General features: G+C 40.5%; 1 protein-coding gene across 1 annotated transcript; it reads right to left on the bottom strand.

Annotated features, from left to right (window-relative positions):
* Positions 1-4,371: 4,371 nt before the first annotated feature.
* On the bottom strand, positions 4,372-17,593 carry Marcal1 (SWI/SNF-related matrix-associated actin-dependent regulator of chromatin subfamily A-like protein 1). The gene is made up of 14 exons (XM_069505167.1): positions 17,103-17,593; positions 16,872-16,987; positions 15,975-16,075; positions 14,529-14,663; positions 13,526-13,631; positions 12,848-12,931; positions 12,106-12,286; positions 11,142-11,292; positions 9,882-10,046; positions 9,177-9,330; positions 7,153-7,284; positions 6,317-6,442; positions 5,651-5,710; positions 4,372-4,963 (listed from the first exon to the last, which is right to left on the bottom strand). The coding sequence occupies exons 1-14, from the start codon at positions 17,470-17,472 to the stop codon at positions 4,439-4,441; spliced, it is 2,406 nt and encodes an 801-aa protein (XP_069361268.1). The 5' UTR covers positions 17,473-17,593; the 3' UTR covers positions 4,372-4,438.
* Positions 17,594-17,649: the final 56 nt, after the last annotated feature.

Raw genomic sequence — 17,649 nt, forward strand, 5'->3', positions numbered from 1 at the left:
ATAACTTGTTTATGATTGACGAATAAGTAATATTATTACGACGATAATATGGCCCCGGCCTTGACTCTTTAATTTTAAGATAAAAAATGTTTATTCTTATCAAATTATAATTAATATACTTACTTAATTTGGTATTCTACTTATTGATGAATTCAAATGCAAGGAGTGGAGTTGGAACGAGGAATTTTTATGACACCATCTTCGCCTGTCGTGCAAAAAAATGACGCAAATCGGTCCAGAAATATCGGGAAATCGGTACATTGCATTGCTAAAAATATAATTAAGTAGGTAGGTACTACTCGTGCGCAATAAGTTGAGACCCTGGGGGGCGGTGACGCCACAGACGCGTGGTTGTACTGTAGACAAAAATCGGAGCGCGTCGTCGTTGCGTGACGTAAGCAAGTACGAGACTAAGATGTTAAAAAAATGGCGTTGTCTACAGTACAACACGGGAGCTTGAGGGGAAGTTACAGGGGAAGCTGGCGGAGGGTTGCATTCCAGGCGAGTCTCAACTTATCGCGCACGAGTAGTAAGTATAGATATAGACATAGGTACCTTCGTACTTTTTTATCTCGAAATATCAAAGAGTTCCTACGGGAATTTTAAAAACTTATCTACCTATCCATGCGAATAAAGTCGCGAGCATCATTAGTAAGTATAATAAACTAAAATAAAATATAGTAATATAGAAATTATTACTGCGCTTTTAACCAGTTAAAACTAATATTTAAGTAGGTAGCGGTTGTTAAAAATGTCACGGTTTTGGTACCTAATCATATCCAATGGTAAAGTTCATTTAATGTAAACTACGCTTTAACACGTGTAATAATAAGGAATCAAATTGATTTACAATACCGTTAGGGTTGTCACTTAACGCACCAGAAATTTATAAGTTAATTAAAAATAAGTTAATGTAAAAATAAGAATAGTTTTTGACTTATCATAGCCACAAGTCGTCGTTACGCATGAAAATTACGGTATGTGGAAAATCAAAAGCTTTCAGGAGACTCTCATCAACATGATCAACCCATCGCTGGCTCACTACAGAGCACGGGTTTCCTCTCAGAGTCAGAAGGGTTTGGGCATAGTCTAAGTACCACGCTGGCGGATTGCGGATTGGCAGACTTCACACACCTTCGAGAACATTGTAGAGAATTCTCAGTTATGCAGGTTTCCTCACGATGTTTTCCTTCACCGTTAAAGCAAATGATATTTAATTAATTAAAACGCATATAACTCCGAAAAGTTAGAGGTGCGTGCCCGGGATAGAACCCCCGACCTCAGATTAGAAGGCGGACGTCCTAACCACTAGGCTATCACAGCTTAAGGCCTCAATATGAGGAAGCAAATCGCTCTCGAGTCTCTGGAATTTTCACTATATTTACGATTCCTCACGGTCCAATAAATAGTTAAAACGATGAGGGGGAACTATAATATGTAGATCAAAAGTCCCATAGCACATATTTTCAAAGTACATATCCTGTAAATACCCACAGACAGGCACCCTGTTGGCTGTTGTGCAAAATCTTGTCTTGCGCCATCTTTTTTTTCCTTTCGAGGTACGGAACCCTAGGCTGTGGTTACCTACTAGAAAATGCACCTGTTCTTTTTATTTAATCAGTTAATCTATAAATATTAAATTATATTCGACACAGGTTTTATGTTCTTTAATCAACGTTAATTGTTGGAACTATATTTTTTATATTTAAACCTTGCAGCATGTTCTATTATTATTCAGTAGGAACTCAACCCTTCCTGAAGAGACGTCAAGACTGCAATCAGGCTAATCTCTATCAAAAATGCGTTACCTAAATATATTATTTGGTGAGTACGTACGATCTAGCACACGAAGGGTTCCGTACCATTTTTAATTTACACTTTTTTTGTTATGTAACCATAAATTCACGGTTTTCAGATTTTTCCCCTAATGTCTGCTATAAGACCTAACTACCTACCTGCCAATTTCATGATTCTAGGTCAACGGGAAGTACCCTGTAGGTTTTTTGACAGACAGACAGACAGACGGACAACAAAGTGATCCTATAAGTGTTCCGTTTTTCCTTTTGAGGTGCGGAACCCTAAAAATAGAATAGGCTAAATATTTAAGGGGGCTCCCATACAACAAACGTGATTTTTTGCTCGTTTTTATAGATGGAACGTATGGAACCCTTCGTGCGCGAGGCCGATTCGCACTTGGCCGGTTTTTCTGTGGAGATACGGAACCTTAAAAACACTGTTATTTCATTTCTGTCGCCAGCCCGTAACTCCCCACTGTTATACAATTTTTTTATCTTTACAGGAATACTTCCGATTGTAACCTACGTATCGGCGCAGCAGTACGTGTTCCCAAACACACCATCATGTTCAATGTGTACGAACGACTACTACCCGTTGTGCGGCACCGACGGACAAACCTACAACAACTACTGCCGATTCCAATGCCAACAGAACATGGATCCTTCCCTTCAACTGGCCTACGCCGGCAACTGCCGCGAGAAGAAACTTTGCGGTTGCGTTCCTACGTACGACCCAGTTTGCGGGACCGACGGTGTGACATATACTAACCTATGTAGGCTTTTGTGTTATGGAGGCACTGCTAGCTTAGCTTATCGTGGTGTATGCAGAAACCCCGTTCCACTGATTTCCCCAAACCGTCTGTAAACTTCTGACGGGCCGCCATTTTTGTTATGAGCCACGTTCGTATATTATGTTTCCGTGCATTTACACATCTATATTTACCCTCGCGTTCCGTGTCGCTACTCGCCATTAGAAGGAGATATTAGATTTGTAGAGATTGTAACGCTCTACAAAGCCGAAATGTCATTCTAAAGGCCGATGTACATTACTTTCGGCCGCGTACTGTACCTAATCGTAGCGCGCTTCCATATAGTCCGTAAAAATTACTTTTCACGCGCCATATTTTTAGCTCTATGGGTCAACTGTCATGTCAAAAGTACGGTTCACCTTTAAAATAAGGACTAAAATCGTACTTTTAACATTAAATGTGATACAAAAAGTTAAAATAGCGAGTGAGGAGTTAAATTTTACGCCTTATACATACATTTGGTTCAATGAAAACTCAATGAAATTTTGGAGACATGTTGTAAAAACAAAAAGTATGAATCTATAATATATGCCTATAGTTATACGAAATTCTGTAAAAATATGGTTTACAGTTACACGGGCTCAAAGATTTATATGTAAATCTTTGAGCCCGTGTAACTTTAGAGAAGGAGAATAATTACAACTTACAAGTGGCGAAAAAGGTCGCGATGGCAAATAATATGTAAATGCACGGTTATCTAAACATGTATCCCTAGTCCACGATAGGTCAAGATGGTGATCGGGGAATGAGGCGGCGGGGCGCCCGGACACCCGCACGTCACGGGACGAGGACGGGTTGTGCGGGTGTGCGGGTTTGCCATCTCGACCTGTCGCGTGGCAGACACTCCAGTACCAGTTCGTGGCACACATTGGCGGAAAATCACTTGTTAATTAAAAACAATTCATAGACACTGTTATTTTACTTTTGACACGTATTCAAAACTAGATGATGCCCACGACTTCGTCCGCGTGTATAGGTTTAAGTTTTAAAAAAGTTTTTAGTATAGGTTTTAAAAAAACCGGCCAAGTGCGAATCAGACTCGCGCACTGAGGGTTCCGTAGTACAATCGTATTTTATCGTCATTTTGCACCATAAATCAAAAACTACTTACTAGATCTCATTCAAACCAATTTTCGGTGGAAGTTTGCATGGTAATGTACATCATATATTTTTTTAGTTTTATAATGTGGCTAATTCCTTTGTACACAATCTCTAAACTAAACTAAAATGACAAGTCTAAATCTATTATATCCCTTTCATAATGTTGCTTGCGGAAAAGGATAGCACTAGATTTAGACCTGTTAATTTAGTTTAGTTTAGAGATTGTGTACAAGAGAATTGGCCCTATTCATTCTCTTATTTTAGAAGTTACAGGGGAGGGGGGACACATTTTACCACTTTGGCAGTGTCTCTCGCGCAAACTATTCAGCTTAGAAAAAAATTATGTTAGAAACCTCAATAGCATTTTTGAAGACCTATCCATAGATACCCCACACGTATGGGTTTGATGATTTTTTTTTAGTTTCAGTTCTAAGTATGGGGAACCTAAAATTTATTGTTTTATTTTCTATTTTTGTGTTCTCAGAATACATCTATTTACCAAGTTTCAACAGTATAGCTCTTATAGTTTCGGAGAAAAATGGCTGTGACATACGGACGGACAGACAGACAGACAGACGGGCATGACGAATCTATAAGGGTTCCGTTTTTGGCCATTCGGCTACGGAACCCTAAAAATAGGTAACCAACAGGCAGAAAGACACACATTATTTTTTATATACTATTTATTTTTACAAAGAGATTTAAATAATATTAAAAACGGAAAATTTAAAATCATAAATCTAAATTAGCTAGAAGATCGTCATCATCATCGTATTCTTGAAATGATTTATCTAGATCCATGTCGAATTCAAATCTTTGCGCATTTGTCACAATGTTTGACTGGCCTTCTTTGTCCCAGTTCGTTTCATATTGGCCCTCTGTTTCCGTGTTTATTCCATAGTTTGATGCACACAGGCCATTTGTTATAGTTTTATATCCAATATTTGCTACACATTGGCCATGCATTTTTGTGTTTTGCGCATTGGTTCCAATGTTTGATTGGCCTCCTCTGTAGTTTGTTTCACATTGACCATTTATTTCCGTGTTTTGTCGATAGTTCGACGCACACTGGCCGTTTGTTATAGTTTTTGATCCAATATTTGCTCCACATTGGCCATGGATTTGTGTGTTTGTATCAGTTTGTACCAGTCTCTCGGCAGGTAGGGGTACTTTACGAATATTTGTCCCAGGGATATAATCGTTCTTGTTTTTGACACTCATAGGCGATAAATACTGTGTTATGGAGTTATTGCTCTCCTGAAAAGAAATTGACCGTTCAAAGTTAAGGATTCAAATAGTACGAGAAGTCGAGATGGGGGGGGGGGGGGAAGGCGAGGGGAGGCCCCGCACACCCGCGCTATCCAATTGCAAAGTTTTTGTATTGTAAGGTCTACATCTTGTATAGAAAGCAGGCGTTACTTTGCGGAAGTCCATGATATACAATGAACCAAAAGCTTAATTTGCTATAATCCGCTGAAACAGGTCGAATATGTATGGTGCAACATGCAGCATGCGAAATGCACCACCCGCCCTCCCACTGCTAAACATGCAGGAAGAAGCAGCCACCAGGCAACCAATACGCACCACCACCACGTAGCACCACACAAATCCCAAACACACTCGGACGCACGTTTGGCCCCGACACCGGAGCATCCTCAGGAGATGTAGACCTTACAATGCACAATTGCAAAGTGACGCGCGCGGCAAATCGAGGCGATTTTTTTTTTTTTTTAATATTAGCCATGTTAAATGACTAATATTCCCTTTACCTCTCCAACTAAGCGTCAGGCTTGTGCTAGGAGTAGGTACGACAATAGTGCAACGGGCGGGGTTTGAACCGTCGACCTTTCGGTTTTCAGTCCACTCCATTACCGGTTGAGCTATTGAGGCTTTAAAATGAATTTCGCATTCATAATATTAAGTATAGAATAGAAGTATAGATACCTGATGCTTCATGGTGGTATCTTCAAATGTATCGCCGCTCAGACCGACGTTGTTTAGAACCTGCGAAACATATTCACGTGAGTTATGGAAAAAATGTTGGGGGAGGGTAGGGGGCCAAGCATGACAGGTGTGATAAATAAATCAAAACAGAATTTTGACAACCTCCTTGGCGCAGTAGTAAAGCACTGTGTTTTATGAGTGGGAGGACTAGAGTTAGATTCCCGGGTGGGAAGGAGGGAGGGGAGGAGGGAGGTTTGAGGGATTTTCTGCTTTGTTACAAGTGAATGCTTAGGTTTATCAGCATCGAGTGCATCGCCGCTTAATAGCCTACCGGATGAGATCGCAGTATTGAGAGCCTTCTCGGTAGTGCGAGCAGCGAGCAGGCCTGGCTCACTTGATGACGTGGCGAGAGAGAGAGAGAGAGAGAGAGAGAGAGAGAGAGAGAGAGAGAGAGAGAGAGAGAGAGAGAGAGAGAGAGAGAGAGAGAGAGAGGGGTGTGTTTAATACTTGGACGCAGAACCGTGCGAGCTGAATGTGAGCTGCACTTTACTATCGTAAGAAGAGTCGCTATTTATTTAAACTTCTTTGCGGAGTGAGCCCTCTGTACCTGGGAGGTATTCACTAAGTGTTTTCTTTGTGTAGGCGACTGGTAGGTTGTGTACTTACATTGAGTTTGTCCTGCAACATCGGCCACATGAAGTCGTCGGCGGTTCCTCTGGCCAACAGATAGCGCACACACACGCCGCCCGAGCGCCCGATGCGGTGCGCGCGGGACTCCGCCTGCGTCAGAATCTACACACACACACACACACACAATAGCATCATTAAAGGGCTTCCAAGACGTTCAAGCAGCTTTAAGACCAACAACATTTAAATAGTGTTAATTTAGAGTATAAGCTATCTCCATTCTAAAGGGCAATGGGCAAAAATGCATGGACCCTGGTCCAATCTCCGAACAGTGTTAAAACAATTATTGTATTTAACTACATAAAAAAGAAATTATTTCTCAGTAATTATTAAATAGAGGGTTTTCCCAAATACGTAAAATCCACGTCTTTTGTTAGTTTTAAGTATAAAAACCAATTTAAATTATCGATTAAATTAAAAAAGTACGTCATTATGATGTGACGTCTCATACCAGTATTTCATAGAATATTGCATACAAAGTGCGCATTTTGACGTTTGATAAAAAGTTACTGACAACTAGTCAATAGTTGTCAAATACCGTATTTAAGAGGGCTGTTCGAGCCATATATAGTATGCAACCACGAGTGGCTGAGAACTAAATTAAAGGAAGTTAAAATTATGACAGTGCATAACCAATATTATTTTTGAAAATTTACTATAAACCTAGGCTGTGTTATCTGTACTCTAGGATCTAGGAGTATAGATAACACGGCCATTTTACGGTCATTTGTATTGGATTACGTAACAAAGAGAGCCCTATACTAACTTCTTTCCGTGGATAGCGTATAACTGAAGATGTTAAATAAATATCGCACCCCAGGGTTCCAGTGCAGTTCAGCGAATAGCACCACATCCGCCGCAGTGAGCGTCAGACCAGAGTTGGCGGCAGTGATGGACAAAACTGCGCAGCGACAGTTGGTCGTGTATTGGAATTTATCGACCAGCTCCTATAAAAAAACATTGGTACTGATTCTGGGCACAACCTAATTTTAGAGTATTCGCATCCTCTTTTTACTAATGTAATATGCAAAGGACAGACGCAGTTTGACAGTTTTAAATTTAATTTTTAGATGTTAAAACCCGAGATTTTAGCGCACAGTCGCGAGCCTACTGTTTAAATTTATAGCTTGCACTAAAATTTAGAGTTTTTAAATGTAAAGGTCATGTTCTGTTCCTTTTTAGCATTGTTAAAAAGAAAAGGATGCAGATACTCTGAATTTAGTTTAGAGAAAGACAACGGAATCGGTGCCATTGTATTACATAACTTGGTTTTCTTTTGGGAGAATTACTTTGACGAAAATTGGAAACTTGTGGCCACTCTCCTTTCTGAGCTGTTTGATGTATTAAAATGTTCGATGTATTAAAACATTCGTAGTTAGAAACGACGATCTACAGTATATATGATAGGTTAACTAGAAACAGTCGCTATTTAATTGAACATCTTTGCATAGTTAGCCATCTATACTGCCTGCAAGATTCTAGTAAGTATTCTGTGGCATAATAAAACTCAATTTTTTCAGAAGTTTTTTTGGCGAAGATCACGAACTTGTGGCCACTCTCCTTTATGAGCTGTTTGATGTATTGACTGAGGTGATGAAGTGACTCACGGCTCGTATTCGCGGCGGCGTGGAGCCCACGATGCAAATATAGTAGGTGCCGGTTTCATCCAGCGCGTTGCAGATCGCATCGATCATGCTGCGATGGTGGGCGAACATCAGGAACTTGTGGCCAATCTCCTTTATGAGCTGTTTGATGTATTCACTGAGGTGATGAAGTGACTCACGGCTCGTATTCGCGGCGGCGTGGAGCCCACGATGCAAATATAGTAGGTGCCGGTTTCATCCAGCGCGTTGCAGATCGCATCGATCATGCTGCGATGGTGGGCGAACATCAGGAACTTGTGGCCAATCTCCTTTATGAGCTGTTTGATGTATTGACTGAGGTGATGAAGTGACTCACGGCTCGTATTCGCGGCGGCGTGGAGCCCACGATGCAAATATAGTAGGTGCCGGTTTCATCCAGCGCGTTGCAGATCGCATCGATCATGCTGCGATGGTGGGCGAACATCAGGAACTTGTGGCCAATCTCCTTTATGAGCTGTTTGATGTATTGACTGAGGTGATGAAGTGACTCACGGCTCGTATTCGCGGCGGCGTGGAGCCCACGATGCAAATATAGTAGGTGCCGGTTTCATCCAGCGCGTTGCAGATCGCATCGATCATGCTGCGATGGTGGGCGAACATCAGGAACTTGTGGCCAATCTCCTTTATGAGCTGTTTGATGTATTCACTGAGGTGATGAAGTGACTCACGGCCCGTATTCGCGGCGGCGTGGAGCCCACGATGCAAATATAGTAGGTGCCGGTTTCATCCAGCGCGTTGCAGATCGCATCGATCATGCTGCGATGGTGGGCGAACATCAGGAACTTGTGGCCAATCTCCTTTATGAGCTGTTTGATGTATTCACTGAGGTGATGAAGTGACTCACGGCCCGTATTCGCGGCGGCGTGGAGCCCACGATGCAAATATAGTAGGTGCCGGTTTCATCCAGCGCGTTGCAGATCGCATCGATCATGCTGCGATGGTGGGCGAACATCAGGAACTTGTGGCCAATCTCCTTTATGAGCTGTTTGATGTATTCACTGAGGTGATGAAGTGACTCACGGCTCGTATTCGCGGCGGCGTAGAGCCCACGATGCAAATATAGTAGGTGCCGGTTTCATCCAGCGCGTTGCAGATCGCGTCGATCATACTGCGATGGTGGGCGAACATCAGGAACTTGTGGCCACTCTCCTTTATGAGCTGTTTGATGTATTGACTGAGGTGATGAAGTGACTCACGGCTCGTATTCGCGGCGGCGTGGAGCCCACGATGCAAATATAGTAGGTGCCGGTTTCATCCAGCGCGTTGCAGATCGCGTCGATCATACTGCGATGGTGGGCGAACATCAGGAACTTGTGGCCACTCTCCTTTATGAGCTGTTTGATGTATTGACTGAGGTGATGAAGTGACTCACGGCTCGTATTCGCGGCGGCGTGGAGCCCACGATGCAAATATAGTAGGTGCCGGTTTCATCCAGCGCGTTGCAGATCGCGTCGATCATACTGCGATGGTGGGCGAACATCAGGAACTTGTGGCCACTCTCCTTTATGAGCTGTTTAATGTATTTACTGAGGATAAGAAAATAGAACTTCTTGAATATTCTGTCTAAAAGATGTGGATAAAGTCGCGGGCATAATCTAGTCTCTACAATCTACACAGTATAAAACAAAGTCCCTTCCCACACCCACAGTCTGTCCCTTACGCTTAGATGACTTAGATCTTTTAAAAATATAAACGTGAAAGTGTGTTTGTTTGTTGGTTTATTTGTTTGTCCTTCAATCACGTCGCAACGGTGCAACGGATTGACGTGATTTTTTTTATAAAGACCTGGAGAGTGACATAGGCTACTTTTCATACCGGAAAATCAAAGAGTTCCCAGGGGATTTTTAAAAAACCTAATTACACACGGACGAAGTTAGTTTTAATAATAAGATGAAAGCTACCAAATAGCTGGTATCTTGACTTTAGCGGACTCGCTGAAGTATGTGATGAGCGCAGCGTGCTTGTCGGCAGACTTGGTGCTCTTGTAGTTCTCCGCCATCTGCGACAAGCCTTGCTGCTCCTCCTGCGAGAACTGCAGCAGCGAGTGGTCCAGCAATACTGATTCTCTACAACAAAATCATCCATACTAATCTCTACATAGTCTCTACATAGTATAAAATAAAGTCACTTCCCGCTGTCTGTATGAACGCGTAGAACTTTTAAACTACGCAACGGATTTTAATGCGGTTTTCATCAATAGATAGAGTGATTCAGAGGAAGGTTTATAGCTATGGTTTAATCTTCAAAAAATTAGAGATCCCTAGAGAAATTGAAATAATGTGAATTAGTTCGGAAAAAAATCCTCTCATTTGAGAGTTTCCGAGGCAATGACACCTCAATGACACCACATTAGTATCTACATTGCACCTATGCGAAGCCGGGGCGGGTCGCTAGTACATACTAATACTAGTATTATAAATGCGAAAGTATGTCTGTCTGTCTGCTAGCTTTTCACGGCCCATCCGTTCAACCGATTTTAACGAAATTCGGTACAGAGATAGTTTGCATCCCGGGGAAGGACATAGACTACCGTTTATCCCAGAAAATCAAAAATTGCCCATGGGATTTTTCAAAACCTAAATCCACGCGGACGAAGTTACGGTCATTCTCTAGTATATTATAAGTCGGATAGAAGCAGGCGTTATTGCGAACAACATTACAAAAGATTCATAAATTTTTAGTTAATGGACGGCCCTGAAAACGTTACGCGCCTTTTATCTGGCAGTCATGTAAAACATTACACGCCTTTTGTCTGGCAGTCTTGTAAAACATTACACGCCTTTTGTCTGGCAGTCTTGTAAAACATTACACGCCTTTTGTCTGGCAGTCTAGTAAAACATTACACGCCTTTTGTCTGGCAGTCTTGTAAAACATTACACGCCTTTTGTCTGGCAGTCTTGTAAAACATTACACGCCTTTTGTTAATGTACGGCCCTGAAAACATTACACGCCTTTTGTCTGGCAGGTACGTAAAACATTACACGCCTTTTGTCTGGCAGTCATATAAAACATTACACGCCTTTGGTCTGGTAGTCATGTAAAACATTTCACGCCTTTTGTCTGGCAGTTATGTAAAATATTACACGCCTTTCTCTGGCACGTCATATAAAACATTACACGCCCTTTGTCTGGCATTTATGTAAAAAAACAACAATTTTCACCTAGTCTTTTCCTCCAACGTGGTAAGCACTTGCTCCTTAGTTCTTCGGATGAGGAACCGCTTCTGCAGAATAATCTGCAGCTCCGTCAAGTTGGATTGGCCCGACATATCCCAACCGAAGTGTGTTTGCTTCCCTGCGCAATATCGTTTGCCTAGAAATAAAGATACGATGCAGTCATTTCCATGAAAGTCTAGAATGTCTTTCAGCGGCCTTCTTAACGTTTAGGAAATTTAACAATTAACAAAAATTTATTATTTTACTAGCTGATGCCCGCGACTTCGTACGCATGGATTTAGGTTTTTAAAAATCCCGTGGGAACTCTGATTTCCCGTTATAAAAAGTAGCCTATGTCCCTCTACAGTCTACAGGTCTTACAGTATACCCATGCAAAAAATTACATCGATCCGTTGCTCCGTGACTGAAGGACAAACCAACAAAGAAACACATTTTCACATTTATAATAGGTAGCTGTACAGTTTTCTGTCTTTTTAGGGTTCCGTACCTCAAAAGGAAAAACGGAACCCTTATAGGATCACTTTGTTGTGTCTGTCTGTCTGTCAAGAAACCTACAGGGTACTTCCCGTTGACCTAGAATCATTAAATTTGGCAGGTAGGTAGGTCTTATAGCTGGCACTACACTTGTGGTTACATTACACAAAAAAAATTAAATTGTGGTCATAAACTAATAATTAGTATTTTTAATTTTCGAAGTAAGATAACTATATCAAGTGGGGTATCATATGAAAGGTCTTCACTTGTACATTCTAAAACAGATTTTTATTTATTTTTATGCATCATAGTTTTTGAATTAACGTGCAAAATGTCGAAAAAATACGACTGTTGTACGGAACCGTCGTTGTGCGAGCCTGACTCGCACTTGGCCGGTTTTTTTTGTCTGTTTGAGTACAAGTAGCGTAATCTACAGTCTGTATGTGGAGATAGCGTCCTACCGTACCCCCCGTACCGTATTCAGTGTAATTAGTAAACAGCTTCGGCTCAATGAGCGCCAGTTGCGTGTAGAGCTCCGCGGGGCGGCTGAGCGCGGGCGTGCCGCTCAGCAGCACGCAGCGCGCACATTGCCGCGCGATGCGCACCAGCGCCGATGTGCACTGAGCCTTGTGCGACTTGAGGTAGTGAGACTCGTCCTAACCAACAGTATTAATTACATTAATTGAAGAGTTCCGATATAACTACCATCATCACTTCCCATCAGGTGTGATTGTGGTCAAGCGTATACCTATAATGAATAAAAAAAAATCGCACAAAAACCAAATGTGGTCGATATCCCATCTACTCGTACGAAACGTTTTTGCTCTACTTTTCTAATACGAACCGTTATCGTGTTGGCCTTTTCGGCAATTACGCGCTGCATTCGATCCGAATCTGTGAAAATACGTTCCTGCCGACTTCCGTCATCCGTGATTCTCCAATCCACAAGAAATATTTGGACCGAAGTTGCCAAAGTACTGTTCGTATGTTTGTTTGTAACGCATTACCTCGGATTCGAATCCGAATTCGGTCCGAAATTGCAGTGCGCAACCGCTCTAAAGGTTAACGGTTCCCTTGACGGGTCTTGACAGATAATAAAGTGTTCTTATAAGGGTTCCCTTTTTCTGGAGATACGCAACCTTAATTTTTTTTAAAAACATAGTTTTTACAAACTGTATATTTCAAAATTATAATAATGTTCATAGGCTTTTACTTACAATAATAAGAACGCCAAACTTCTTACTCTTCAGTAAATCCGTATGCATACTAGTGATCTTGTAGCTCACTATTACCACCTGGGTCTAAAATAGATAAAACAGCGAAATTGAAATTTTTTTGGTTCCTTTTAAATTAGTTGCATATGCTATCCGACGCCATGCTTGTCTATAATTTTTTTTTTTTTTTTTTTAAAAGAATATTAGCCATGTTAAATGACTAATATTCCCCTTTCCTCTCCAACTAAGCGTCAGGCTTGTGCTAGGAGTAGGTACGACAATAGTGCAACGGGCGGGGTTTGAACCGTCGACCTTTCGGTTTTCAGTCCACTCCTTTACCAGTTGAGCTATTGAGGCTCAAATTAGTTGCATATGATATCCGACGCCATGCTTGTCTATAAATTTAAAAGAAGAGTTTACAAAAAAAAATCGACCTTAATTTAGTTTTATTTTTAGTACTGCCAATTAAGTTAAGTTAGTCTAAATATATAAAAGGAAAAGGTGACTGACTGACTGATCTATCAATGCACAGCTCAAACTACTGGACAGATCGGGCTGAAATTTGGCATAGCTAGGAAAGGATTTTTGAAAATAGTTGTATTTAACTGGTAAAATACGGGTAAAATTTGTGTAGTCCACGCGAAGTCGCGAGACTAAGCTAGTACAGAATAAAGGAGATACCTGTTTGTCAGCGACCAACTGGCCGTCCTTGCTGGTGGTGAGAGTGACAATGTCCATCGCTGGCACGGACGGTAACAGCTCCCGGATCTTACTCTGCCAGGTCTCTCTGAAACCAATCGTTGTCCTCCCCTTGAGTTGCTTTATCATCGTCAGCCAATAGATATTCACTACTGGCTTCCCTAATGAGTGCCACCACAGCTGCTTGCCCGACTGTAAGAAAATCGTATCTATCGTAATTTTGACTACCTCCCTGGCGCAGTGGTAAGCACTGTGTACTCTTATTAGTGGGAGGTCTCGTGTTCGATTTCTGGCAGAGGTTTGGAATTTTATAATTTCTAAATTTCAGGTCTGGTCTGGTAGGAGGCTTCAGCCGTCGCTAGTTACCACACTACCGGCAAAGCCGTGCTGCCAAGCGATTTAGCGCTCCGTTTCGATCTCGTGTAGAAACCAAAGAGGTTTACTAAAAACTGCCGTAACCCTTATAGGTTTGTCTGCTTCCATCTTAGACTGCATCATCATTTACCACAGGTGAGATTGCAATCAAGGGCTAACTTGTATCTGAATTTTTAAAAAAACCGGCCAAGTGCGAGTCAGGCTCGCGCAATGAGGGTTCCGTACTACAGTCGTATTTTTTCGACATTTTGCAGGATAATACAAAAACTATGATACATAAAAATAAATAAAAATCTGTTTTAGAATGCACAGGTGAAGACCTTTCATATGATACCCCACTTGATATAGTTATCTTACTTAAAAAATTGAAAATACTAATCATTAGTTCATGACCACAATTTAATTTTTTTTTGTGTGATGTAAGCTTAAATTCACGGTTTTCAGATTTTTCCCCAAATGTCAGCTATAAGACCTACCTACCTGCCAAATTTCATGATTTTAGGTCAACGGGAAGTACCCTGTAGGTTTCTTGACTGACAGACAGACAGACATGAAAGTGATCCTATAAGGGTTCCGTTTTTCCTTTTGAGGTACGGAACCCTAAAAATACCTCATAGATGATGTAGTGACAATGAGCATCGGCCAGTTGTGGCTATAGTAGCTAGCGATGGCTAGAGCCTGGAATGTCTTGCCCAGTCCCATATCGTCCGCGATCATACAACGCCCGCGGCGCGCTATCCCGAATCTGTTACAAAATTTACAACATGTTAATACCGAAACAGTAGGGCGATTGTCTAAAACCTGCATCAATCATTATTACAATCTCAATTGTTCTGATTGGCTGAATTTGTGCGATTCTTGTTGCAACAATGCATTGTGGCCAATAGTGAGCGAGCATTAACCAATCAGAAATGATTGCGATCGTGACATTGTAGCTGTCAAACAACCGCGGTAGGGCCACTGGGGGTCAATTATAGTGAAATGACAGGTAGTGACTGTTACGCGTAGATAGAGTAATAAAGATAGATACAGGAACGTTTGCTTTCTCATTCGCACTAAAAAGAGAGCACAGATAAAGTTACCAATGTGATAAACAGAGACGCAGCTAACCTATTTTTTGTCCCTTATCGTGTAACTGGTTTTTTTCAAGAATACATACAAGAAGTTGCAAAACAAACTTTGAGAATTTGTGGCGTTATTGTATTTCTCATGAGTTATTTACTTGTTTTCACATAAAAAACGTTTAATACAAATATTGTTGATCAGTTAATACAAATATTGACTACTAAACAATGGTAATAATTGTCGTGTTATTCATCGTTACGTCGTGCTATCGCTATCTCATACGCGGTTACACAGTACTTAAATCTACCTATTATTCTATCTACGCTGTTACGCTATATGTGTAGTATAGCTGCAGTACGACAAGGCTCTATTGGCGCGTGGCTAAAATTGGAACTAACGCCACCATCTTGTGAAGAGAATCTGTTGGTATTTATTTTCCAACCACCTTAAAACTATTAAATACTTTAACTATCAATTATTAAAACTACAATAGTTAAATAGAATTCTAAGGAATTCAAGAACCAAAGTACAACGATGTTTTCTCCACTGAATTGACATTGGCGGAATTATTGCGGACAACAAAACCGCAGTACATAGAGCCATAGACAAGAAAAGAAGAAGAAATAGAATTCTACAATACATTAACAACTAAATGGCCCAATTACTTATGCCTACTGCTATAAACTCTAATCAATTTCAAATTATATCATTGCACAGTCATGCAAAAAGTTGTTTTATAAGTTTGGATGTAGGGGAATTAATGATTCCAAAAATGTTTGAAAGATAGCTGCAATATCCCCAAGTACAGTGTATAGTGATTAATTCTAAGAAAACATATAAGAAAGTACTAAATAAATAAAAAACTAATCTTTCTATGACAGAAAGGCATATAGAAAGTTCATTTTTGTCCATTGGAATGTCACATCAAATTCAGAATCGTACTTAAAACCAATTTTAAATAATATACTATGCCTTACCCTAATAAACATACCTTACTCCTTCTTCTTGGAAAGGCATTAGCTTGTTTCTAAGGGTCTTCTCTATTGGCGATAGATCAACAGTATTGGGGTCGATTAAGGGGTCATTTAGAATCTGTAAAGAATATGATAAGCAATAAGTAAAACCCCCAAGTGGTTAATGGAAAAATGTCTAAGATTATTTCCTTGTCATATATTATTCTTCATCACTTCATCATGCCTTCATTATTTACTAGCTGATGCCCGCAACTTTGTCCATGTGGATTTAGGTTTTTAAAATCTTTGATATTCTGGGATAAAAAGTAGCCTTTGTTATTCTCCAGGTCTTTAACTATTCCCATGCAATAATCACATTGATCCCTTGCTCGGTTGTGACGTGATTGAAGGACAAACCAACAAACAAACACACTTTCACATTATAATATCAGCCTCAATAGCTCAATGGGTAAAGGAGTGGACTGAAAACCGAAAGGTTGACAGTTCAAACCCCGCATGTTGCACTATTGTCGTACCTACTCCTAGCACAAGCCTGACGCTTAGTTGGAGAGGAAAGGGGAATATTAGTCATTTAACATGGCTAATATTCTTTTAGAAAAAAAATAAAAAAAAATATGGGTAGTGATGTTCTGTAACTAGCGTGCCACATGCTACTAGGTTCCTAGATTAGCATGCCAAATGCGTTCAAATTAATAGACATATCATGACTGACTGATCTATCAATGTACAGCTCAAACTACTGGATGGATCGGGCTGAAACTAGGCAAGCAGATAGCTATTATGACGTAGGCATCCGCTAAGAAAGGATTTTTGACAATTTTACCCCTAAGGGGATGAAAAAGGGGTTTGAAATTTGTTTAGTCCATGCGGATGAAGTCGCGAGCATAATTTAGTATAAATAATTGTTGTTTAACCTTTAAAACATATGGTGGCAGTGGGCCTAGTACAATATAGGGGGCCAGTGGTGCAACTTTAGACATCAGATCTTGGTAATCATCGATTGAAAAGTTCCATAACTTTGATTTTGAATCTGAAACAAATTACACAAGAAAATAAGATACCTACCCTCATATAAATATTTTCGTCAAAACTAAAATGATAGACAGGCAGTTTTGCATTTATAGTACGGGTTCTATATATCTTACCGTAATTCCTAGAAGGTATACTCTTAAAAATATTAATAAGAGGTGTGCAGAACTCTGATGGATTCACTTCAAATCTGTGTTCTGAAATCAGATAAACTGTCCCACTCACGACTTTAGTAACAGGCACTGAATTTTCAGCCTGTTTACAGCTTTCGGGTTTCGCATATGGATGAAATGTATTAGGACTATGGGACCCAGTATTAGATTTCACAGGCCCTATGTTACTATTTTGAGACGTAAACATCCATTCGGTTGATTTTCGAGGCTGGTTGACGATCTTCTGAGCAATGATTTCGTTGGTCAACTTGCTCTGACGCTTCTGTAGGGCAGCTAAACGCTTCCTCTCAATTTCTTCTTTACTGCATGCCATATTATTAATCTCTCATTGTTTATTATTTAAAAATTAAAATTGCATTAGAAACTCGAGAAACTACAATGAAATGAATTTTAAAAATATTTTGACTACAGACTAATAACATATTCACTGATTTTGACTACCTACTCCCTAGAGTAAAATATATCCCCTATATATACGTAAAGTCTATGG

Source organism: Maniola hyperantus, chromosome 19 (genome assembly GCF_902806685.2).
Source record: "Maniola hyperantus chromosome 19, iAphHyp1.2, whole genome shotgun sequence".
Classification (NCBI taxonomy): Eukaryota; Metazoa; Arthropoda; class Insecta; order Lepidoptera; family Nymphalidae; genus Maniola; species Maniola hyperantus.

Bases quoted from the DNA above. Each gene is read 5' to 3' on its own strand.
- Marcal1 (XM_069505167.1), bottom strand. From the start codon at position 17,472: ATGGCATGCAGTAAAGAAGAAATTGAGAGGAAGCGTTTAGCTGCCCTA. The intron at 7,285-9,176 runs GTGAGTCACTTC...GTTTTTTTATAG, and splicing joins CGCCGCCGCGAATACGAGCC to GAGCTGGTCGATAAATTCCA. The intron at 6,443-7,152 runs GTGCGATATTTA...GTGTGTGTGTAG, and splicing joins AACTGCACTGGAACCCTGGG to ATTCTGACGCAGGCGGAGTC.